The sequence below is a fragment of the Acipenser ruthenus genome, chromosome 1 (genome assembly GCF_902713425.1).
Source record: "Acipenser ruthenus chromosome 1, fAciRut3.2 maternal haplotype, whole genome shotgun sequence".
Taxonomy (NCBI): domain Eukaryota; kingdom Metazoa; phylum Chordata; class Actinopteri; order Acipenseriformes; family Acipenseridae; genus Acipenser; species Acipenser ruthenus.
This window is the reverse complement of record NC_081189.1, coordinates 27,837,988-27,865,654: the sequence shown is the minus strand read 5'-3', so window position 1 is coordinate 27,865,654 and position 27,667 is coordinate 27,837,988. Positions and strand designations below refer to the sequence as shown.

The following is a 27,667-nucleotide window of genomic DNA, read 5'->3' as shown; positions in this document are numbered from 1 at the left end:
ATTTGCAGAGCAGGTCACTGAGAAACCACCCACATGATTGGACTGTTAAAAGGATTGACCTGACATTGTATGATGTGGAAGAAAAAAGTGCCCGCTCATTGACTTGCAAATGTAATGTTTTCGATCTCTAAGTAGTTGGACTGGTTGGTAATGAAAAGGTCGATATTACTGCCGTAAGTGGCTGCAGGATTCACGAAACAGCTCCAATGATTGTGCTGATATATTCTTTAGGAAGTTTCAAGTAGTGTTTGGAAAAGCAATCCAATCTTTTCACCTTGCAAGACTGGGGCCCTGTTTTATTATATTTTAGTCCACATTAAACTAGACTGGTGGTATTCTTCTTATTGTGTTAAGGCTATTTTTACACCAGTGTTGGAGGTTAACACATGTCATTTCCTATATTGCCTATTTTAAAAAAAAATCTGTGATATTGCATTCAATGAAGCAAGGCAGCCAGTGGAAGAGAGAAAACACATCAGCTTTAACCAATGTAATCTTTAAACATTTAAACAAACCCTACTAGAGCCATATAACTGGGGATCAGAGGCGGAATGTCAGAAAAATTCTAAGGGGGGGGGGGGGGGGCGTAATTGAACATTCTCTGTCCCAAATGAGAAAAATCAGGCAGTAATTGGACCAGTTTACAACGAGATATCGTGCTGCGCTTTGTCAACATCATTCTTTTTTTTTAAATAAATTATACAAAATGTGCAATGCAAGTATTTTTAAAGCACGGCGCTGGTTTATAACAAACTCAAAAATGTCATTCCACTGAGTCTAAAGATGTGTCACGTTACGGTCATCGTTTTCACTTAAGCTTTTGTGTTTTAAAAGGCTTTAACGCTAACCGAATTGCTCTGCTGCCAGCTTCCAAATCGCTCTGCTGCCAGTAAAGTAAGCATTTCACAGTTACATACTGTAACTACTGCTGCATTAAACAAACAGTGGTACAGCATCATTATTTTTTTAATAGTTTTACAGTAGCAGCTACTGACATTTCACTCATTTCAGAGCATTAAAAAAAAAAAGTATTGCATGGGCCTAAGAGTCACGGGTAAGAATGCAATTTACCTGAATAAACACCACATTCCTGTGAATGTCAAAAGTACAAATATGTAGCAAAGTTTTAAATAACATGTTTACACGGATAATCACGAATAAACTAAAATAAAAGGGGGGTAGCGTCTCGCTTTCATCTTGTCAAATTTGTCAACACCAGGGTGTAAGTCTAATGTAATGTTTTTGCCAAACTAATACCAACATTTGCATATGGCGAAAATATGTTAGAAAAATAAATCCATTGGTTTTCATGTATAGCATTGCCAAGTCATTTAGTTCCATACAAAAGTATATTAAAGCCATGTAACATTTTATAACAGTAATTATAACAGTACATGTCAACCAGAATGTATCTAATACTGTAGTGTACCACCTTAAATATTTTCTGCCGATCCACTGTGAAAAAGACGATGAGTTTATAGAGCATGTGAGCCTAAATCTGAAAATACACAGCACAGCCCTACACATGAGCCTAAATCTGAAAACACACAGCACAGCCCTACACATGAGCCTAAACCTGAAAACACACAGCACAGCCTACACATGAGCCTAAATCTGAAAACACACAGCACAGCTCTGCACATGAGCCTAAATCTGAAAACACACAGCACAGCCCTACACATGAGCCTAAATCTGAAAACGCACAGCACAGCCCTACACATGAGCCTAAATCTGAAAACACACAGCACAGCCCTACACATGAGCCTACATCTGAAAACGCACAGCACAGCCCTACACATGAGCCTAAATCTGAAAACACACAGCACAGCCCTACACATGAGCCTAAATCTCATGTTCAGATCTATGGTAGCTTTTCTTTAGAGCATGTATAAATAATTGTACCTGGGCATACGCAATATTAATAGTTTCTTCCACAAGTGAATCCCTCACTGTGTTTAATTACTTCCGATTTCCACTTGCTGTGTGAAACATATCCGACATTTCTCTTTGACTCATCACGATCTCAATAATATTATATTATTACAGAAATAATAGAATGCAATGTAATTCTTTGTTGTAGATGTAATCACTGGACAGCAAAGAACTATCAATAAAAAATGAATGACGACCGCGTTGAGACTGAGTGCGAGCAATTACATCACATAGCAACCGTTGCCGACTTCATTCTGGATCCGGGTTAGATTAGAAGAGAATGATGTTTGAAAAACGTATTTTATTTGATGGTGAAGAAAACGTCTTGGGGGGACAACTGCTCCCCCTGCCCTACAGCAAATGACTCCCAGATGGGGATATATTCACACACTTAGGGCCTGGTTTACTACATTGCTCTAGGGCAAACTGGACTTTATCCCTTGATTATCATGTTAAAATGCATGGTTCTTAATTGTAGAGCAGGTTTAGTGAACATGGCCCCACATGTGTCTGCTTAAAATGGAATATAAAGGGGGATAATGCTTGAACTGTCTCCTGTCACAAGTGAAATTGCTTTAATGACCTCAGCTTTGTCCCTAGTTCATGTTATTCAACCAGTTCAAAATTGGTGCAATTAAAAGCCTTTTTTTTACTTTTTGACAACTAGGACTGAGTGGAAAGGTTGAATAAACTGTATATTACTAAAGTAAAGATTGGTCACTCCAGGTCAAGGCTTTGGCACTTGGACCAAGAAGTTAAAAACAAGGCTGACAGTTCACATTACCATAACTAGATGAAAGGCTTAGCTCTCTCTGTCAACCTTTGTTTGCCCACTGATGATTTTCCATAGATGCAAACGATTAGCCCTGTAGAATCAAATTAGTTTGTTCAACTGTTTTTCTTATTACAGGTTAAGCAATTTCTTCTCCATGTATTTTGATTAGAATTCAGGGTGTTAGTTGTATGCTTCTTTCCTCAGTTGCTTAGTGAAATTCCCAGTTTATGACCTCATATATTTTAAGTAGAAAGTAAGACTAGCCTTGCAGCTTGCCATGAATAGTTCTCTCATTATTTTGTGATTAGTTGCATCAGTGGGGTTTTCATTATACCACCTACTTTATACCTTTAGATGTAGATAAACAAACTGCATCAGAAACGAATCAATTTGTCAGGTCAGAATGAGATTTTATCATTAAACATTAGTGTAAAAGGTTTTTTATAGTGTGTCATTTCAGTGTCATGTGTTAAGCTTAAATTGAATGTGTGGTTTCTTTGCAATAATTTGCAATAGTCTGTGGGTTATATTACTTTTTGCTATTGGAACAGTCTTTGGGTATTATATTTTTGAATATCTAGACTATAAGTGTCATTAACTCACCTGACAGAGTTAGGGTACTGTATTTGCAGTTTTTGTACATGGCCCATAATCTGTAATACCTTTTTCATAGCAATTTAGTTTTTAATGAAACGGTTGGTGGCCAAGCCTTCAGTTTATGACATGTACTGCATGGTACATATGCCGCATTGTTGCTGTGATGCATGTTCTGTGAAATTGCATGTCAAATATTTTCCTTCTGTATGGCAGACATATTTTAAAGAACATTAAATTTAAATTATCAGAAGAAAAAATACACAAATTATTATTATTATTATTATTATTATTATTATTATTATTATTATTATTATTATTATTGTTATTGTTATTATTGTTATTATTATTATTAAAATCTTGGGTTGAAGTACTGTAGAATTCTCTCTACAAACGTGAAAGAATCCGTGAGCAATACAAATGATGTGAAATGCATTTTTGGATCATGCTTGTCCTTATTTTAGAATCCGTCTTTAAAGAACCACTGATTTCCAGAGGAATCCGATCAGACCCTGTTTTTTTTTTTTTTTTTTTTTTTACATATATACTGCTATCTCTTTCTTAACCTCCAAGCCCTGGTGTCTCCAATGTCTTCTCTGTATTCAGGAATAGACCAGAAATGTTCATAGAGCCTGAGTGTCTGTCAGGTAGCCTGCAAAAGCATCTCAATCAGAGCATGTTTTCTCCTGTTAAGTACCTGCCCAGCTCTCAGAGGTTATCAGACTGAGGCTGCATCATTAGAATGCAGACAGTTGTTTTCTATAGCAGGACAGCCATAAAAGACATCAAAGCACCTTTTAAAACATCTTTCTGGCCATGCACTGGGTGCCTAAGCTGCATTCCAATCACAGCCTTATGTTATTTGGGGAATAACAGCTATTTTATTCTAATTTGTGATTTTTCTTTTTACTTCACGAGATGTCTTCTCATTATTGTCATGGGTGAAAACATCAGCACAATTAATTGATGGCAATATTTATTCGGGGGTTCTCAAACTGGGGGTCAGGATCCGTTGAACAGTTTTTGAGGGACTCGCAGAACAACCACATTAGTAACAACAAGTCGTCTCAACCAGTGAAATCTCAAGCATCCTGGTGTAATCAAGTGGCTCAATCTAATCATTTGTGCTGAATCACTTGTTTAAATCATTTCTGGTTGCCCATTGGGAGATAACGAGGCACCAGTGTGTAAATTGCTACAGTGAAAAGCAACAGGTCTGTTGAAGACATTGGGCCAGATTCTCGAAATTGTTATTAGCACTTTTTTTTTTTTTTTTTTTTAAAGAAAACAGCAACAATTAAAATGCTAAAGCAAGGGTATACATTAAACAGCTGTGTTGTTTTTGGTTTGGTAACTTGGTTTGGTTACATTGTGCCTTCCTGAAAATAAATGTGCTAATGCAGTACAGAGCACAGAACTTTTAAACATATTTTCCCTTCATATCTAGATGTATTTCAGTTAAGTATTGATAATGTTTACATAGACTCAAGTCACTGCTATTCTTTATTTTTTGTAGGTAAATGTCAAATTGCAGGTTCGCATGAAGCATTAAATTATTATTTGGTGCTCGTATAATTCCATGGTTACACTGGGTGGTGTTTGCGGTTATGTCTTGTAGTGGTTGACTGCTGCAGGTGTTATTGCGGCTTGTATTTACTTTGATCTTGCTCCATACATGATCACAGGCCATTATGGCTTGATTTGCTTTTGCTCTCAGCTCTGATTATGAGCCTGCAGACTGATTGATTGATTAATTGGTTGGCATACGCAATACTAAAATGTTTCTGAACTATTCACCATAAGGTTTTTAACTTGGAGTATAATGAAACATTTGTCTCTTGCTGATCCAGCAAAAGTACAAACCACAATCACTCATGTGTGAGTCATTTTTTGAACGGGGGGGTTGGCTGGGGGGGTGGGGTGGGTTGGCTGGGGGGGGGGGGGGGTACTTTACTGTATTGAATTGTTGGAACAAAAATACTATTGCTGCTAGTCTAATAATAAAGATATTGATGATATCTGGATTCCAAGGCTTGCTAAGTGATCTGCTTACATTCCGAATGCCAGACTGAGACTTTGCACACCATTTGTACTAAAGCTGTATTGTTTCAGCTGACTGCCTTTGACAATATTAGTCGCTTTCCCAGCTTTATTAAAACATTGTCATCTTCACACATGCTCATAACATCTAAAGTAGTCTACGGCTTGTGTGTTTTTTTTTTTTTTTAATCAGTTTGGAATAAATCAACAGTATACCCAGGTCAGCTCAGAGGTGTTTCACCCCGTCTCAATTCCCTACATTATCATAGGCTTCATAGGTGATGACCCTGAATAGAGGGAGTGCAGTCCTGTTACCTCGCTCTAGTGCAGATCATATCCTAAGCTCTCTCCCCCTTGACATGCATCACAGGTCCAATCCTAACCCAACCTACATGTGATTCACAAATGCTCCAGCCAAGCTCGTATAGCTTTGCAAACAGACTGAAACTGCTGCCTAAAATCTGGGAACTAGTGCAGCCAATTAACCCAGTTTCTGTACTGGCATAGTAAGTTGTGTCGTTACTGTGCAACATCACATGTTTTTTAGTGCTGTTAATACCATTTAAAATAATTTGATCATCATTTTTTCAGCCTGTTACCATTTCACGATTTTGAATTTCTCAAAATAACTTTGCAAATCTGAAAATAATTGCACTGCTATTAAGAATAGGAGCTGGAGTAAAATTGCAGTTCAATTAAATAGTACAGCTGGGTTTGTACTAGCAAATAGTGTAACCTTCAAAGCAGTATCAAAACTGTTTAAATGGGCCAAGTGCAGGTATAGTAGTAATCCTGCAATTAGAATTGTGCTTCTGCTAATGTGTGCGGCCACTGCTTAACCTTTATTCATTGGTGCCTTATTTTCCCTCTCACAGGCCTTGAACTTAAATAATTCTTCAAAGCAAACCAATGTTATACCAGTGGGTTCCAGAAGTGATATTTGTACCCTCCTTTTTACTCCACACTTAATTTGTATTGGTCAAAATATTCATAGAAAGCCTCTGCACAACATACTGTACTTCAATTGCATGCTTTCTGTCTTGCGAATAATCTTGGTGCTTTAATTAAGATATAATAAAATGCAGATGGTCATTGTCATTTGTGCAAATGTACAGATAAATTACAACTTTGACTTGTGGCCTTTGAGTTCCAAATGCGTGCCTAGTGGACATGATTTGTTACTAATGGCATATGTCTGCCTGAGTATCCACAATTCATGAGGAGTTAAGTACATTTATAATTTAAATGAATTTGGATGAAAAATCGATATGATTCTTTTTACTGTACACATTTATTGAAGCACTAAAGAGTGTTAGCTTATCAGTGGAGTCTATTTAAAGCACTTTTACTTTGTTTCTTAGAGATAGCTATGTACTGTATTAATCTTTTAGTCTGCATAGATTTCCAATAATTGTTACTGACTGTGAACTACACCAATCCATTATAAGAAAAAACTGCTTTTAAAGGTGCATCCATCTGCTGCTGTTTACAGATGTTGAAATTAGAGGTGCTATATTTTCATGGAGCACTAGTGGCAAAAAACTAATTTGTAAGGTATCATCGGCTTGCTGGCTCGAAATCCATGAAAAAGAAAGAAAAGTTCAGCAAGTAACTTGCTATTTACTGGTTCCACACATAGCTTTATAGTAAGTATGTTTTGCATATACAGTAATTGTCTTTAGGCAAAGGTCTATAGTTGGGGATTTTGAAATGTAATATTCGGTTTGGGGATGGGGGGGTTTGATATCATGCATATTCAGAGGGGCTAAATTATCAACCCTCCCCCACTTTTTAGTACTAAACGGTATTCGACACAGTAGTGTGCTGTGTATTTAATTGCTTAAAACCAAAATTGCAATATTAAGAACTCGAAGACGGCCGACCTGAGTAGCCCAAACTTTCAAGATATTTACGAAATAATATCTCATGAATTCAGCTATACTCGTGTAATGAAAAAATTAAGCTGACACATTATTTTTTTATTCGAAAATACTGTATATGAAAGAAGGGTATATCTCCGATCTAAACACATGTGCACGGGTTACAAACTGACTTTGGACAAGGCCTCAGTACAGCTCAGTGCATGATATGTTTGTATCAGAATGCACGGATATCCATGGAGTCAATTCGAAGGAGATGGAAAGACTGACAGAACTTTACAATGTTTCATATTTATACCTTTGTAAGCAATTGTTGTCTCCCCTTCAACCCGACTGGTTTCTGTCCAATAATCAAGGTAGTCGTTCTCTTATTACACACGGCGAGCCTACCACATGCTTCCTATGTGGGAAAGGGGGTGGCGCTCTCTGACCTTATGGTCCACCACATGCTACATGCTACATCCATCTTGTCTTTTAATGCACCTTCCCCCCCGTCTCAGGGTCAGCCATGTGTAATGAGAGAATTCTAAACTTGGACAATACTGCATTAAAACGACTATAAAACCACATCGACACACAATTTAAATATAATGATTCTTAACTATAAAAGACACACACATACACAAAATGTAAAACTTATAATTAATAACATAATTAATACCTCATGCAGAAAGCCATTACTACACTCGAAGGAAAGCTTTGCACATTTGTTGATTCATTTTATTGATTCATTAGATTTACAATTAGCTGCAACAACTGATTTGGTTTTAAGTTAAATCTCTGATTTATATGCATCTATTCAAACCATGATGTTTTTTTAATCAACAAAATATGTTTAACGTTTGCGGTAAAATAGAGGCTTGCAAACACGAAACATTATTTTATAATATTTCAAAAACCATAAATTGCGTTTATCGTTACGCCTACCTGTTAAGTCTACTATTGCCCACATATCTTTTTGACTTGTTGATTTAATTTATAATTGGGGTAAAAGTGTGCTACGAAGAAATGTTTGCGACCAGTTTCTGCAGTTAGACTTCCCACCACACAAACCTTATCTCCTGTGTGTGAAGATGATTGTAGGTGGGTCGTGTGAGTAGTGCCGACCCAGCAAGAAACTATCACCATCTATATGTATGTCCTTGTGGAGCACCAATATTGCTCTGGTGTTGAGTATGATTGTATGTCGGACACTGGTGGTGTGGTATACATACTCTTAAGCAGTATGCTATAATTGACATTTATTTCATCAATAAACCCACAACCACCTCCTCTTTTTAATCCTTATAAATGGTTTCTTTATAGATTTGTAAATTATCTTCCAGAAGAGGACAACACCGTAATTATTATTGTACAGAGATTTTAAAAATGGCAATTTTTGTGGAATTTTAACTTGAACCAAAAATAATAATGAATGAAAGTGATGAAACAGCCAAACCATAAATTGCGTTTATCGTTACGCCTACCTGTTAAGTCTACTATTGCCCACATATCTTTTTGACTTGTTGATTTAATTTATAATTGGGGTAAAAGTGTGCTACGAAGAAATGTTTGCGACCAGTTTCTGCAGTTAGACTTCCCACCACACAAACCTTATCTCCTGTGTGTGAAGATGATTGTAGGTGGGTCGTGTGAGTAGTGCCGACCCAGCAAGAAACTATCACCATCTATATGTATGTCCTTGTGGAGCACCAATATTGCTCTGGTGTTGAGTATGATTGTATGTCGGACACTGGTGGTGTGGTATACATACTCTTAAGCAGTATGCTATAATTGACATTTATTTCATCAATAAACCCACAACCACCTCCTCTTTTTAATCCTTATAAATGGTTTCTTTATAGATTTGTAAATTATCTTCCAGAAGAGGACAACACCGTAATTATTATTGTACAGAGATTTTAAAAATGGCAATTTTTGTGGAATTTTAACTTGAACCAAAAATAATGAATGAAAGTGATGAAACAGCCAAATTTTGCCATAAGTCAGCAAAGCCACTGATATGACAATATGAACCTATTAATTACATCCCACTTTAGGTGGCTTTGAAATCTAGAAGCGTATTGTTCTTTAATGACTGAATAATGGATTGTTTAATGTGCAAGAGCACCAGAAAGTTTGTAGGCTGGAGCCTGTTGTTCTAACATGACCGTGACCCAGAACACATGCCTGGCTGATGGATTGGCTTCCAGATCAAACCCTACTGAGCAGAGTTGGCAGGAAGTAAAACAAAGTGTCAAGACAAGGAACCCATCAAAAATAAGGGGTATCGCCAAAAAATAAATTGGCCAGGCTCAGAGTGCATATCCACCAGAGATTTGTGAAGTTAATGCACATCGGGCTGTAGAAAAGGTTCAAGGGCGAAATGAAGCACACTTAGAGTTTACACATCAGTATATTGACATACTTTTGACATATGCAAGTTTATATCGGATTGTTTAAAGGGTTTCATAAACAAATGAAACAATTTAATGTTTACTTGATGTATTGTCACTTTTGGTTCTATTGATAAAATGGTTTTCAAGAAAGAATAATATACGTCTGGATTCAGCTGGTGCCTCGATACTTGTGACTGCCACTGTTGAAAGAGATATAGATAGATGTTTATTTTCTTCTATTGCAGCTTTGATAGCTATTGGCCAATACAGCACAACCATAGAGACTGTGGATGCAGGCTGGTGTAAAGAAATCACGGATCAGGGAGCCACCCAGATTGCTCAGAGCAGCAAGTCCCTCAGGTATCTGGGACTGATGAGGTGTGATAAGGTAAGAGGCTCCCCTGGAAGTTGTTAGCAGCTATTGACTGTCTGCGGTGAACAATGGAAAGGGCAGATCAAGGATTAATCCACAGGTTGGCCTAATTAGCTTGTTTACAGAGATTGCATTTCATATGTCACATCAGGAAATGACACTTACTGGAGTCCTAAAACAGAACCTCATTATAATATTGGCTACAGCAAGAGAAGCCTCTTTCGTTGTGATTTTGACAAGGAAAACAAAAGTGAATGCAATCTTGGTTGCTGCAGAGGATGTGGATAATTAATAGACAAAAAATGCCCTTTGTGTTTAGACCATTCAACACCTCATTACCAGCATTTCAGAACAAGTTGTTCTGTCACCACAGTACATTTCCAACTTGAATATTAACAATTAAGAGCGCAGAAAACAAAAGTTTAACTCGCACCTCTTTCGTTGCCACAGAAGTGTGTAGTTTATACAGAAGGAGACTTGGTTTTGGATCAGAAGGTCACATATTCAGATGCTGCCAGAACTTGGACATCATTTACCTTCCAGCACCCAGCTTGTACTCACAATACTGACATCCATCATAGAGATGTAAAACCTGGACAGTAATGGTCACATAGTGTATGTTGAAAATGATCAAGAGCTTGAGCTTTTAGCACCTTATCCCAAATCCCTTCAGTAAATGTAATCATTTCAGAGTAAAACCCCAATAATAATAGTGTGTGTAGAGAATATTTCATACAGTGTGCTTCAGTTATTAAAGGCATAGTAATATTAATTTCACAGAATGGTTTTTCCAGCAGTTTGGATGTCTGGTCATAATTATACTGCTGTGAGACATGGGCCCTTTGGGAATAGACCCTTATCCCTGGTGACTCACACAGAATATCTTAGAACAATTCCATGTCTGGTAACCTGCTGACTTGCCCATGTCCACTGGTATATTGTATGTACTTACTTACTTGTCAAGCATAAGAGTACATTGGATACAGCGTGATCCAACGGTAATGAAAATCAAGGGTGCCAAAGAATTAAATGAAAAACAGTAGATTAAAAACAAAAGCTTTAAAAACGTCAACAGTTCAAAATAACGTAGTCCTGTGCATTTTTCGTATATTACAAATGAACTAAATTGGCTAATTCCAAAGATGGACACACTCTGATTCAATTACTTATGTGCAAACACATTTCCAATTTAATTCATTGGAAATTCATTTGAGGTAGCATCAATTCAAGAAACATCTCAGATTATGTAAAATTAGTGGTACTTTAAAATACATGTTTATTCATGATTCATTATATCAGTAATATGCATTAGTAACCAATCTTGCCCACTAGGCACGCTCATCACTTAACTTTTCATCACTTAAAGTGCATGTCAGTGCAATAATATTGAACATTTAAACAAAGTAGTTTGTTTTAGTATTCAGTATTATTAGCATTACAGAAATGGGGATTTTTAACATGATTTTCAGCTTTAACATCACAAATTAACATTGGCAGTGAATTAAAGCAAAAACAGGTTCATAAGTAACAGTTGGGGCAGAATTTTGTGATTTCAGTTTTTACCGTTTTAAAAAATGTAATTAGGTTGATTTACAGGCGCGAGCGAGCAACACAAAAGTGTAAATCTAGTACAGGCTTCTATTTTTTCCATTTGGTTTCAGTTCGTGTGCATTGGAGTAAGTCATTTTTTATTGAATTGTATTGAAAAAATAGTATTGTTAGCTTTAAAATCGGGTTGTATAAGTAAACATTTTTTTATTTTCAATTTTTCCACTCCACAAAACAAATTATTATATATTGTTTCTCTGTATTACTCGGTCATTATGGTAAAACAAAACCAAAAATACCTACATTAGGGAACTAACTGACTTACTTGCAACTTTAGAGCTAATTTTAAATTTCTAAGCCTTTTAGAGGATTTTCCAGTTGTAAGTTTGACATTTTGAAAGGCTGTTACTGTATTAATGAGGTAACTTTGCTTTTAGTGGGGAAAAAAAACACAGTCTGTTGAGACTCATCTGAAGTTACCATAGCAACAACCACCAACGTCAATTATTATTATTATTTTTTTTTTTAGCTAAGACTCCCCACCCTATACTCTAGTATGCGTAACAATTCAAGTTTCACATTTTCCCTTCAAATATGTAATCTCAAACGTAATGCTCTACTGCCAAATGAAATGACCTGTTCTTATTAGCAATTTCAATTTTTGGTTATGGCTTCCCTTCAGATTTTGTCTTTCATTATAATGTAGCGTGGCAAGTGGAGTCTTAATCAGCCGATCAGCTGCATTATCCTGCATTTGACATTTGACCCCTTCACAAGACAAGCACCAAAGTAAAACAATAACAACATGTAGTGTGTTTCTTACCACTGATGCGATGCAAAACGAAACAAAACAATTTCAGTCCTCACTCCTACATTAACTGCACATGATACAACTGCTTGCAGCGACGCTTTAGAAGGGGGCGGGAGGATGTGGGTCGCTCCTCCAATTAAAACCTGTGCTCAGATCACTCAATCTACTAGTGGGAGTACTGTGTTTCAGACAGACAGGAGTTCATCGTCCGAGGCAAAGCCTCCTCTGGTAAGAAAAAAAAAAAAAACTCTGGTCTCCTCCAATTAAAACCTGTGCTCAGATCACATGATCTGCCTCTGCTAACACTGTGTTTAATGTAAAAAAAAAAAAAAAAAAACACCAGACCAGAACACTATCTGCCACCGCTAGTAGCACATGTCTCCCAGCTGCCAGAATTGCTGTTAATTTAGGAATGTTGAATCTAGAGTAGGGCTTCTCAACCCTGGTCCTGGAGGGCTGCTGTCTCTCCTGGTTTTTGTTCCAACTATACCCTAAACTATACCCTTAATTGGTCTAATTAATTGATTTATTACAGTTAGAACAAAAACCAGGAGGGACAGCGGCCCTCCAGGACCAGGGTTGAGGAGTAGCCCTGATCTAGAGTTTAGGTTAAAAAAAAAATTCTTAAATTTTAGCCAATAATTGTATTTTATTTTATTGAACATTATTATATTATAATGCTGTAAAAAAAAAAAAAAAGGTCTCTGCCTCCCTTGTCTCCACTGATTGGGCTGGATTCTCAACCCTCTTTATGCCAAATCCTCATCAGATGTAATGTAAAAGTGGGCAGGTTAACAAGCAACAATTGGCAAACTTAACTTCCTCCCCTTTTTATATCACATCTCTATGTGGTAGGTCTCTTTATTCTAACTTGGTTGTTTTTATTGATACTGGAGAATATCTCAAGGCATGTTTTAAGGTTAATTTCAGCTCAAGTTTCCAAGTAAATGTAGAATGGAACACAACACCATTAGGGTTGGAAAAAAGAAAGAAAAATATTATTTGAAGAAGAATCCAGAATCATTTGTTCCTCCTCAAAATGTGTGATGATTTATAACTGTTTTTTGTTGACGTTAGTGGTAATTGCATTTTTTTGTGATGTGTGAATTGTCCTGCACTGGAACTACACTTATTTTCCTATTTTTCTTTGCCTGACTTTATGATTAGATTTCTATAACAGGCTTACTGTAAATCACAGTCAGCTCAATGAGGGAGTAAAACTTATGAAGACCAAAGGGATCATCGACATAGCAGTAGCAGCAGGTTCACAGCACGAAAATAAAGTAATGAATCTGATATGAAGAACAGCACCATATTCAGTAATAATAATTAAAATACTGTCAGTATTGATAGCTTTCATCAGCTCATTTCAAAATTAAATATGCTATGTCGTTTCCATTGATGTGTTTACCACTGGGAACTAAAATAAACTTTGTTTTATGCTGTTGAGTCAATAAGACTATTAAAGGGACCTATTCAAGAATTAAGGGAACCCCATAGGAAAAAATCCCATAAGGAATCCTAGATGAGCTAAACTGGCACTACACTGAGCTACACTCCTATTGAGACATTGGCCATCCCGGTGTACCAGAAATAGACACCAGAAACAGAGATCAATTTTTCATTTTTATAGGAATATTTTTCTTTAAAAAAATAGAGAATAATTGGAATAACTTTGCAGTGTTGCTTTGGGACTTGGCCGGTAGAAGCCAATGATGGGCAACAAGAGGACCACGACCATGAGTGATAAAGGGTCTTATAGTGGAGGTTGGTTTTGGAGAAGGACCTGTCATCCTCATTAGAAAACATAAACAGAATTTCACTTGATTGGATAAATAGTTTTCTTTTTATGTAAGTGTGGTACATGGCTAGAAATGAGTAGTAGGGGAATGAAGAGGAGACTTAGCAGTAATGCTGGGATGTTGTTTTGTAGCAAGACATGAACATTTAAGCCCAACATAAGAAGCCTATACCTTAGAACTGTGTGCAAATAAGAAACTGGTGTTCATTTGGAAAAATGGGCACCAAAGGGAAATCAACCTGTTTTTCTTCTTTCCTGCTCTGCTGTGGTCGGTTCTGTTTAATCTCAGACAGTCACATTTTACAGGCATGAATTATGATCCGATTTTTGCTGTTGCCACTCTTAGAAAACATATAAGCAGTCATTCACCTTGACATGCCATGAACAAAGCGAGTTGTTTTGTTTTTGGCATTGTTTGTGCCTTTGCTTCAAAATGTCAGGAGGTGGAGGATTTCGTCAATGATTATGACCTCTTGACATTTATTCTGTATGTATTACATTTATTCTGTAAAAAAATAACAGTAATAATAATAATAAATAATACTTTCTCTCTCTCTCTCTCTCTCTCTCTCTCTCTCTCTCTCTCTCTCTCTCTCTCTCTCTCTCTCTCTCTCTATATATATATATATATATATATATATATATATATATATATATATACATACATATATACACGAGGACTGGTGTTTCATGATAAACTGTCTCAAAAGATGTTTACTACTTTAAAGAGCTAGATGTGAAGCAGTACAAGCATATAATGTCATCCTCTGATTTCAGGATGGAATGTGGCTTCCTTCAGCTTCTGCTCTGTGGTAGAATGCCAGTTTGTAACCTGTAGGCTCTCGGTTGAAGACAGTGAATATATTTAGATTGGCTTGAAAATATGTGTTTCAGATTCCCTTACTACTCTTGCTTTTTAGCAGTGGTTGTGCAGTAGAAGAGCTTTGTTGTCTCTGCCCAGTACACACTCTGCCTGTAGTAACATTCTATTGAGTGTAAAATTTGATCTAAACCAAAAACAGACTTTTAACACTAAAAGGTTTGTATAGCTTACTTCTAAAACATGCCAAAAATGTTCTTTGTTTTGATACTAAAACATTATTATTTCATCTTAAAAACAGGGTTGACGTTTTCAAAGAATAATAAACTATACAGGTGTTTTTTTTTTCATAAATATATCTAAAGATATACAATCAATTGATTTAAAAAGTGGTAGATAAATGTTTTATTATTTAAACAGTGACGCCAAGTTTCAGTTAAACCAGCTGAAGGGCCTTGGAATTTCTAAGATATTCAGTTAACATAAATTAGAATTACACAGGCGTCAAGAGTCTACCCCACAAAGATCAGAGCGACTGCACGGGCCTGGAGAAGGCAGGCTCTGTTTGACTCTGTTGATTATGCCACTGCCTTCAGGCAATCGAGCCTCAGTGGAAACAGAATGTTATTGATCCAAACCATGAAAATAATCAAATCAATTCATTTCTCATCACATTTTCATTGCTGTGACCTTTTTTTGTGCTATTTGCCACGTCTTTGAAGTAGCATATTATGAAAGGGGGGAAAAAAACGTTTATTTGAAATTACACGTCATTTTATTTACAAGTCTGGTAGGAAATGTCAGCTTTAAAGATCACAGTCTATAGCCGCAAGGAGTTTAATATACTGAATGATCTGCCCCTTAGAGTTTTATTTAAGGAAAATGATGGTTGGAATTGATCGAAGTTCCCAAAATAACTAAACTTCTGACTTTCTTACAAAGAGAGCAGTTTTCCATAGTACTGCATTGTTGTATGGATATGTGGTAGTTGTCATTTAGCAGTAGCGAATACTGCATTATTCTTATACTGCTATATTAGTATCAAATTGTAGCACATGTTTTAGCTTACTACAGACATTTTACTACAATGCATTTTTTATATGATTCATTTTAAACTAAAATCCATTAAGAACTCTGTTTGCCATCGCTGATGATGAATTTATACAGCATATGCATATAGGATACAGAAGATCTTATTGCAGTTAATAGATATCGGAGACCGACATACCAACGCAGCAGTCTGAGAGTCTCTGGTGCCTCTCTGCACCTGTCATTTAAATCACTATCACCACTACAAATGTTTTGAATTGTACAGTATGATTTATCAATGAGATTATGTGCTTAAAGGGCAAAACTAATTTTAATGCCTCGCAATGCTCTTTTTAGACAATGAAAGACCCACATGACTGGACTGGTGCATTTGGTTTGCTTCCAAGCTCCAATGATTCACAATTCTCCTGTAAACTTTTACTACTGTTTTAGTATAGAATGCTACCCTATAGCTTCAGGTAGTGGGTGTGTTAAGTAACTGAGCGTCTCTGAGCGGGAATTGTTCCGTTCACTCAGATCACTGTTGAAATCTGCTCTGAGCTGCTCAGGGGGAGCAGAACTGAGCATGTCATTAAGTGGGTTCTTTCACTGAGCGGCTCACTTACTTAGCACCCATTGATTCAACTGGTTTCTACTTTGCAAGGTTCTAATCCAGTTTTAAATTGTAAACATAAGCTTTCACCTGATGAACCAACCTGCTTGGTCATAAGAATGATTTAGTTAGTCAATATTAAGAATAACTGTAGTTGCTTGGACCCTTGTGAAGGATACCTACAGAATGCGTAGTCTATAAATAATGTAATGATATATTTATTTATGAATTGTATGTGGTTCTGAAGGCCAATATAAGAAATATATTTCCTGCAGTAGATGCTGTGGATAGTTATGCCACATGTGCACAAAATTGTTTAAATGTCATAAATCAAATAATAAAAATAGGTGTCCCAATAATGTAGAAAGTAGATAAATAAGATAATGTGCAGCGATGCAACAAAATGAATAGAAACTATACTTTTAATGCGTGTCTTTCACACCACAGATGACACAGCAGGTGATGCGGGGGTGAAACTGGAGCGACATGAAATAAATAAGATTGAATCCTATTTTTTGCGATTCCTTCGTGCAGCAACTAGGGAATTGAGCAATTACAGAACACCTTCACCAGGGTGAAGCAGTATCCACAATGACAGACAAAAAAATAACACTTGCCATTGAAAAATACCCAGAGCTGTCGCAATTCTAAAGATATAGAGATGAAAGACAATAAATGGTATGAGTTATTGCCATATATGTTGAAACACCATCAGAGAAGACACTCATAATTTCCGCATTGTGTTTTCGAATATGTACCAGTCTTGATCATAGTCTTGTCAATAGCAATTTTTAATAGTTGTATAGATATGGCAGGGCAGTTTTCAAATCTGCCACATCGCGTCTGTGTCACTTCAGGTGTGTATGGTTATGTCGCTCCCAAAGTATTGTGTTGCCTGATGAAAAATCACATTGCGTCTTGTGTGTTGTAATTAGCATATTAACTTTGTTTGATTCTATATTTAAAAAATAGGCCATCATGTTGCATATTGGTGAGCAATTTTCATGAAGTAACCCATATAGCTAAATAATGCCAACCATAAGGCTTTATTGTGTATGTGAAAAGTTAAGAGACAACTAGTTTTCTCTGTTAATCACAAAGCTATTTGGCTTTTTTGTTTGTTTCTCCTGCCTATTCTACAGTAATCCTTCACTTTCTACACATAAACTGAAGATGCCCTGTTCATGTATGAGGCAGGGCTTTCAGATGAATAGCTAAAGACTAGAATATTGGATTGAATAAGTCTTCCTTATCTCTGATATCTGCCTCAACCAACTTACAAATCGTTGACAAGTTAATCTCCTTGCTGCTCTGAATGAAAACCAGTCATATCTGATCGAGAAGAAAAGAAGTACATATAACTGGCCAGACCAAGTGAGGAAAGCAACTGTCTTAAAATGATGCCTTTTAATTGTTGCTTCAGCATAGATATGAGTCTAAATTGAGTGCTGTGTCTCTGGGGCTTGTTGTCCGCTTGTCCAGTACACAGGCAAAATGAACTCGCTTGAACAATCATCATGGGGCTCTGAAGGAGGATGAGCACCTCAGGCAGTATAAGCCCATTGAGACTCAGCATGCGAAAGTCTATTGGGCTCACACAATAATGAGCTGCAGTGGGCATATTATTACAGAACTATTAAACTAACTTTGTATGCACCCACTGTATCTTTAACAAGTACGATACAGCACTAATGAATGATGCTATTTAACCAAATATACAATATACATATATCCACTTTTCCATTAGAAAATCTGTAGAATTATCGCGCTGTTGAGGTTTCTGTTCCATGCAAGGTTTTTTTTTTTTACCAACATTACCAATAACAAAATTTGAAAACCGAAGAAAAATCTGACGGCTAATTTAGATATTTTTTTTAGTTGTTAGTTGTTATGATGTTCTCGCGCTCAGCCAGTGAGTTGAGGTCTGATGAACAACATTTTTAACATGAAATAATGAATAACACAATGATACATCATTGGTATTGAACTAAAAGCAATTGCATGTCTAAGAAATTAACAGATTTTACCTGCTCTAAAATGTCATACTGTGTTTCGTGTCATTACTGATTCCCTGGCAAAGCAAGTCATGGCTGAAGACCTTTTTGTTCTCTCAAGCCTTTGGAGTGTGAATACATTTTATGTTTTTATTTTGTTTTCTTGTAATTTTATTCAGTCTTGTTTTACAGGCCTTTTTACTTTTTCATTGCAAAGTGCTTTGAGATGGCTTTGCTATGAAAGGCGCTATGTAAAAATAATTTGATTGATTGATTGAGTGACAAGGCCCACTTTACCTAGTAGCGTGAAATCAATCTAAACATATTGATTATTTGAAATGTTATTGCAGGTGTTTCAGGACTGATGAGGCGTACCCTCCAAGCAATTTCCTTCAGATTGTTGTATTTATTTATTAATTTATTTATTTTAAAGTGAGAAAGAAACAATTTCAGAGAGCTCACGATGTTGAAATAAATATTGCCTTATTGAATTTGGTATTTGCTTTATGATCTTTCAGAAAATGCTCTGGAGTAATAATAGGCCTCTGTACTTGTATACAGTATTGCTTGCTTTAAGCTCGCCTTGTTAAAGTAGTAATGTTCTCCTATTAACAACAGCAATGTCCCTGTATTGTCCCATATGTGTTACATCTCTGTTAAAAGACTTCTCTATTAAGACCGACACCACTATTTTTTAAAACCCCCTGCAAACCTGGATGCATCATGATGTAACTAATTTGCACATTTGATTGAGAAACTAAAACTGTAAACTGGCTAAAACAGTAAATTAGAACAGTTTGCATAAAAGAAATGTAAATAGTATCAAGAAAAAATAATCCTGCAGTTCTTTTGTGTTTGTATTGTGTGGTAAATTAAAACTTGTGCGCTCTGAATGAACTGCTGCTGGTTAACTTCTTCCAGAACACTTTTCATTGAGATGCTGAGATACTGTGGATTTTTCTCCTGCTAAAATGCTTATGAAAATATCTGAAAGGGTTATTGACTTCCTCCCACTGCATTACACAGCCTTTACATTAGTTCTCCATTTTTGGTCTGCTCATTGTCTTAGATGCTATGTTACAATGTATGAAACCCAGCAGGAGTTCCTTTATGTAATTGTACCCCAATCACTCCAAAATCAACGACTTACTCATTGTTTTGCAGGGTTGCCAGCTCTCTCAATTTCAGTGTACACTAGATGAGATTACTGGATTTAAACCTGAAACATGTGGGAGTTTTTGGACAGGGATCAGGAAGAGCTATCAGTGGACAGACTAATATCTGCAGACTGCATTTCAGACCTAAGCATATACAGCCTGGTCTTATCTGATATAATAAAACTGTTTGCTATCAGTGATTTAAAGTGAAAAGTTTAACAAGTTTAAGCAGCTGCCTTTTGATTTATTTATATTTTGTTGCCAGATGGTAATAAACTACTTAAGCTGGAGTCTGCTTTTGATAAATACAGAGCATACCAGAGGTTTTTTTTTTCATTTTTGTTTACCCTATATTCTTTGAAAACACTGCACTCTCATGCTTCTATCACCAATGACATCATGTTCTCCTGATTTTTATCAGAGATGTATTTTTCCCTCTAATCCTTACCTTGTGAAAACCGAGTAGCAGTGAGTTATGAGAAGTTTGTGTCCCTTATTGAACTGAACAGGTACCAGTATAAACTTCCATCTATCAGCATGGCAGTGGGCCCAGAAAATCATGGCAAAAAATCTGCTGTACAGTGTAATCCATGTTCAATGCCAGCTGTCATCATGCTATCAAAGAAAACAAGCAACATGACTTGTAATTATAGACTGTATGTGATAAATTGACAGATATTTCTCCATCTATTTGTCCCCACTGTAGACAAAAAGCATTTATTTTTATATGAATGTTTTTATATCAGAACCTAAAATTCAGTACTTCAAATTGGAACAATTGGTATTTTAATTAATACAATTACTTTATGCCATGAAAAAATGTATACATCAAAATCTACAATCGTGTGGTGTTTTTTTCTTTTCTTTTTTTAAATAGAAACTTAAGATAATTCTAAAAATATGATACAATTAAAGTGCATATTGTTTATTTCGTTTTAGTATAGTGTTTTTTTTATTAACTTAGAATGCTCTTAAGATTTGACGTCGTAATTTAAGATTTTATATCATGTTAGTTTATCAGTAACATTAGATAATATGGTTACATCAATATTTTAGTTTCCTCAATATATGAAAATGCACCTTGTAAGATTACAAATAAATAACATTTGATAGGTGTTTTATACCCAAACACACATACACAAAAGATGCACTATTATATATCTGCACATACACTCTAATAACATATCTTATATAAAAAAAATGTAAAACCCAGAGATTATCTTGATTTTTTTTACAATCTGCTAAACTTGTGTCGACACCGCCTAGTGGTTTATAGAATAGTTAGTTGTGGATATTTCTCTGTAAACTGTCCTGGTTGCACTAAGGCTATGGAATACTTTGCTGTTCTTGTGTCAGTACAGATTCCGCAGTTGTCAGGTACAGCTTTCATCTCCTTACTTCACAGAGAATGAACTTGCAGTTTAAACTGTCATAATCAAACAGGTCAATTGCAAACTGTGAAATGACAACTTAACTGACAGACACACTAAACCTCTAAAGCCGAATGTACATAGAGATGTAAGCATATAACATAAACTGTAACGGATGGCTAAACAAAGTAAACTAAATTCAAGTTTTGGGTTTGCATGAAGTCTACATCGGTTCAGTGCAGTTTATGACATCTCTCTATGTTAAAGGGTGACACTTGCTTTGAATCTGATTGCCTGCTATCCTATTTACTGTATACTGTATTTTCTAGGAACCACACAAGCATTGATTGGCTGAATGTCATTCTCTCATGTGTTGCTTTATGTTATTCTTATGTTCTTACTCTATTATCCTGCTCAGCATGTTGCATCTTAACATGTGACATGCTGTTGTAACTGTTCCAGTGGCAGTGTTCCAGTATCACCTCTCCCTGCTGCTGTCGCAGTAGGGTAGCAGTGCTTGACAGTGTCCTGTTAAAACGACACCACCTTTTTTATAATGCACTTTATTCAGGTTGAAAAAGCACCTTTTTTTATCCAGTATACATTTGAAAATCTCTAGAAAACATATGCTGGGCAGTTCTAAGCAACGACAAAAAAGAAAGAAAAACATGAACCTGTACCAGTGAACTTGAAGAATTGCCCATCCAATAGTTATCCAAGCTTTCAAGAGATTTGGAAAGCATCTTACACTTTCCGTGGATGATAGAAGAGCTTGTGGGCATCTCATTGACCTTCTTTTCTTGTGCCAGGTGAATGAAGAGACCGTGGAGCAGTTGGTTCAGCAGTATCAACACATAACATTCAGCACGGTGATGCAGGACTGCAAGAGGACCCTGGAGAGAGCCTATCAGATGGGTTGGATACCCAACACTTCCACTGCATCATAACCTCCTGCCTACAGTACCCATCATTAATCTGACACACGCATATCCAGCAGCTCTAAGGTGCAACAGATTTTTACTAACACATGTACAGTAACAAACCATCAGAAGCCAGGAGTCAACAATCGACCCGCAACACATTTAGAATAACAGAACATAGGCAAAAACACTGTTAAAACTTTTCAACAGCATTACAATGGGAGTGAAGTAGCTCTATTTGTACATTTGTAGCTGTAAAACCATAGAGTCACAATGCATTGAAATACAGCATGTATCTGGAAAACGTAAAGCAATTGTCTTCCAGATGCCGGCTTAGTTTTGAATTTCTTGGTTAAAAACAATACAAGCTCGACAACTGTTGCTACCAGATATTAAGGGGTTTTTTTCCTACTTAAAAGTAGTTTAGAGATTTTTGGTTTTTTTTGTATAATCATTTGATCTTTGTTTTTACCAAATAGTGCAAAGTGAGTTTGCAGTACATGCCTAGATAATAATAGACCAGGTGTACTACCTGTTAAGTAAAACACGTTTGCCTGAACATATATAGTATTTCTCGTATACCATGATGTTTTATTATTATTACTGTTGTTGTTATTATTGTTTAGTAAGAGAATAGAGGAAGTAAACACCACAGGGAACTGCACACATTGTAAGCCAGGGGACTTTTTTCAGTGTTTTAAAATCCTTCCCTTTATTGTATCAGTAATCAATAATCCTTACAAGACACTATTATGCAAATAATCTGGGTATTTTTTTATTGTTTAAAATAGAAAAGGCTTGTAGTTAGTAATGTAATGATATAAACTGAATACAATACCTGGGGGTTGTAAAGGAGATGTACGTTTGTGATGGCTTGGTAGAATTTCATATTACCCAGATGATCTTTCAGCCTTACCTTTTGACACTCACCTTTTTGCTGGATATTTTCACACTTGATCCTGTTTTTTTTATTATTATTAATGTCATTCTGTGTCCAAGATATTATCCATTGGTATACCTGTCATGGCAATAATTCTCTTGCATGGTTTCACATCTACCATTTCCAACGTTGTGTTTCAGAAGCAAGGGCTCTGTTTTATTTCCCCTAAAGCCAGAAGAATCCTACCATATCCAATAGATATTCACTAGCTAATTAAAACAGAGCCCCTTGCTACCTGCATTTTTGGGTTTGTCTTGTGTGTACTATCCAGTGCTTCATTAATGTGTTAGTTTGCATCAACTGATTTTGTTCTTGTAACATACCTTAAACTCAGATGCTCATATTTGTTAAATATTCCTAGAACTATATAGGTGTCCAAAGGGCTATAGTTGTAATTGTGACCAACTTAAATGTTCATGGAGATTTTCTTTCCCATAATGCCACCGATATATACAATACATCTAATAGTTTTAGACACAGTTCATAACCCCTCTGCAAGACAACATGTATCAGCAAAAGGAATACTTGATAAAATTGACAACTGTTTTGTTGGGTTTCTTTCTGTGTATTTGGTAATTTTTCTGTTTCAATAAAACACACTAAATCTATCCTTCTAATTCATTTAATAAAAAGGTCAAATTGAGACTGATAAATATATGTTCATAGTAAAAGGTCACTGATGACATCTTTTTAAGGATATATTGTGAATGAATATTGTGAATGAACTCTATAGAACTTACAGTAGGTTGAACCTTAATTTGGGGGGCTGGAGGGGGGGGGGGGGTCTTTGGCTCAGGTTTCATAAAAAGAAGATATTCCACCTACTGTACAAATATGATGAAACATTTACTGTGGTTTGACAATAGACCGTGTGCAGGAGATGATTGAATGGGAGTCAGAGGCTTTGCATCCATGTTCAGTTGATGTTTGAATACACTGGTGGGTTTCAGGACTACCTTTATTTAAGTATATTATTTCAATTGCCAGGAGTTTGGTGTAAATGTACATCTATATCCCTTATAAATGTAGAAACACCCCCAAGTAAAACTATACACACAGGTGTGACTTACTCATGATCAGTTCAGAGCAGATTTACCATGGTCCTAATTGTTCAAACTTCTGATACCTGGTCACTTCAATAATATACAGTACCTGCAACTAACTTAATAGTAAAACATGGAGTGGCAAAATCTTGCTGTGCAGTAGGAGAGCTTTACAGCACCATAGTCCTTGTTAAAACAGTTGAATAAATGCAGCCCTATTTTGGTCATGCTTTTGTAGGAAACAGCGTTGAAACATGAACTCCCATTGGATCATCGCTTGGGATCTTGAAGGTACATCAAAGTTTATGTTTTGATCCTTTGAACTACGTAACAAAAGATTCACGTTTCTCAAGGAACATCAAGGACATGCACAAAAGATGGAGTCAATTTACATCTTTTCATTTTGAATTCGGACACAATGTTTGATTATGCTGTTTGAAAGCAAACGGCTTTCCAAGAAGTGTTTTATTGTCTTGAGAGATGGGAAAAGTATATTTTACTGGTGAATTATTAATTAAATTGCTTGTTATGCACTGTGGCAAAGTGCCCCGCCCCTGTGTGCATTTGTGTGATCTGTGTTGTATGTTGCGTGCGTGTGTGTGTTAATGTTGGTGTATAGATTGGTACACGGGATATAAACGGGTCTGTGTTTCACGTATATTTAAAGTGTAGATTTGTATTTAGGCACGAGGAGAGCACAAATCACTTCACGTGCTGGTTAAATGTAATATGTGAGCACGGGGTTGCACAGAATTAATTCACGTGCTGGGATTCAAGTGAATAATTAATTAGTAATTGAATCCCAGCACAACAGTATAAATAGGCACATTTTTAGTCACTCGTGGTTGGTGTTCGGTGAGTGGAGAACGGGAGAGAGAGAAGGAGAAAAGAAAGTCTAAAGTAAAGTAATTAGTGTTATCTGCTCACCGTGTTTGTCCGTTTGTCTGTTCACTGTTTAGTCCGTTTTGTTTATATGTTTCTTTTGGCGTCAAGTGCCGTGTCCTGTTTTTTGTACTGTTAAACCCTTTTATTTGTTAAATAAACGCTGAGTGCAGCCATTGCACTCAGCTCCTCATCACCACCGTCTCTGTCTGTGTATTCCTGTCTGGTCTGACGCCACCCACTCTGGCCGTCTTTGTGACATGCACTTATTTGGAAGGTTGTGTTGACACCTGTGATTTGGCACAGGGAATTACATTAAAACAATCAATACTCCTCCACTTCCAAAATGCAGAAAGTCAGCACATTTGGTTTCTTTTGACTAATGTGTTCTGTGAATGTATTAATAATGTCATACCCCATATGAAACAATGGTTACTTGTCAATTACATTAAAATAGTCAATACTCCTCCACTTCCAAAATGCAGAAAGTCAGCACATTCGGTTTCTTTTGACTAATGTGTTCTGTGAATGTATTAGAAATATCATACCCCAATATGAAACAATGGTTACATGTCATATGCAGAAGATTATGAGTACATCCTTGCTGTCAGTTGTTGAGTGTGACAATGTGTGGACAAGACGTATTAGCCAGTGCCCAACAACTCCCAGTTAAGTGTTGTTGTTGCACAGTTACATTATAAACTCCTTTCTTTTGAGTAGTGTTAAGAAAACAGCATTTGCCAAGGACTGTGTAAAGAAGTGTCAAGTGTTTAATAATGGATAAGGATGTACAGTAGTGTGAAAATGTATTAGGACACCTCAAGATGTGTCATTTACATCCTTTATATACCTACCTGCTGAAAACCTCTGGGTGTGAGAATCTCAATTTGCAGTCTGTGATATAAACAATAGGCACTTGTGTGAAAATGTTAGACCACGTTGTGCTTTAATTAGGCATCTTAAACAACTTATAAAAAGCTTCATGCATTTTACCATTTGTGGCTATGTGCTCCTTTTCTCTTACTAATTTAAATGAATTGCATGTCTGGCCTATTAAAGTCATCAGTTAGACAACCACTAATTTGCCTATTTTGACCATTTTCCAAGATTTTCAGTTACAGTGTTTTGACTTCATATGCACAACAAATCAAAACAACAGAAGCAATGGGATGCTCTAATACATTTGAACACTACTGTATGTCACTTAATTTAGGGCCACCCTAAAATAAACCTACTAACAACCAATATTCAGCACAACTGTGAGCAGACTGAGACTAGCAGTATTTCATTAAATAATCTCTCTGTTTTGGTCACAGCTGTGATGACACAAACATTTTAATTAGTAGTTTTCCACAAGTTTCTAAATATGTAGTTGAACAGAAAAAAAAACTTTGGGCATGTCATTTATTTTTTTCTATTTAGAACATTTGTGAAATGAAATAGAATACGTAGAATAAGCTATAAACACACAAATAAACGGTAATGCACAGCCAGTGGTATTTGTGTATGATTAATATATGTACGAACATCATTTTGTAGAAATATTACATGGAGAGTAACGAGATTATGATAGTTGGATGAAAAAAAATGAATGGACATTAGACATGATCAAAGGCTACAATTATACTGTTTGTTTTTTTTTGACAGATGTTTGAAACCAATTGTTTGAACAAGTTAAAAAGGTCACAGAATCTTCTTGACAGGCAGTCAAATGTTTTATTTAGTGGGATCAGAAAGCAAAGAGATCCAGCCTGGACATCTTCAGTGCCGTCTGTCCACTCCTAGTTTACAGCCTTTGTCAGTTGACCCCTATGTATATGTGTTTCAAAACTGCACAGATCAAGTTTTATTATTTGACTAATTTGCACATTGTACCCTGACAGTGTTTAGGGTGGTTAGCAGAATGCAAAGATTTATTTTAATGGTGTTTGGTGTAAATATGAGGGAATGCGGTTTGGGTTGAGGTTTCTAATGTACAGCTATGGCCAAAGGTTTTAAAAACAACAATATAAACATAATTTAGTTTTTTTTTTTTTTATTTAACATCATGTAGTCAAAGAAACTACAAAATGATGTTGCAAAAGTCTACTGGAAGCCATAAACTGGAAGCCATAATTTTTCATTAAGTATATGGAAAACTACAAAGCGATATGTAATTCAGTATGTTAACGTAACATCATGCATGTTTCATTCAACTTTATGAAGCAAAATTAGTTACTTTTATAATGTGATGCAAAACTGGTTACACAAAAATACTTTTAAATCCTTAAAAGTATGGAGTGAAATAACTGTCAAAAATACTTGTGTGCTTAAGAAAAGACAGTTGTACCAGTAAAAAAAGATATTGCTGCTTGCAGTCTAGTGTAGCTGTATTTCAGTTGCACTGTGCACATTCTCAGATGGACATGTACTGTTCCACCGTTGTATTAATATAATGTATATTAATAGTTTATTTTTATATCCGTTGTTTTCAATTGTCTCAGTTTAAACTTTCAATCGTTTGCCAGTATGAGGATGATCCCAGATGGTATATTAAAAGGAAATGGTTTAGGTCAGGGGTCTCCAATCCTGGTCCAGGACCAATTAAGTGCGTATTAGAAGCTTAATTGGTCCAATTAATTAATGTCGGGTATAGTTGGAACAAAAACCAGGAGGGACACTAGCCCTCCAGGACCAGGATTAGAGACCTCTGGTTTAGGTGGTTGAAAGACATCTACTCTGACTAAAAATGCTTCATAGCCCTCTAGGCCAATGCTTTCTAACCCTG

At 36.2% G+C, this 27,667-nt stretch overlaps 1 protein-coding gene across 1 annotated transcript in view; it reads left to right on the top strand.

Moving 5' to 3' along the window:
• The window catches only part of LOC117409315 (F-box/LRR-repeat protein 17-like), a 263,989-nt gene extending 240,406 nt beyond the window's left edge, over positions 1–23,583 (top strand). The window contains exons 9-10 of the mRNA XM_034015154.3: positions 9,845–9,987; positions 21,925–23,583. Coding sequence (XP_033871045.3) covers positions 9,845–9,987; positions 21,925–22,062 — 281 coding nt within the window. The 3' untranslated portion in view covers positions 22,063–23,583. The remainder of the gene's footprint in view (positions 1–9,844; positions 9,988–21,924) is intronic.
• The last annotated feature ends 4,084 nt before the right edge of the window (positions 23,584–27,667 follow it).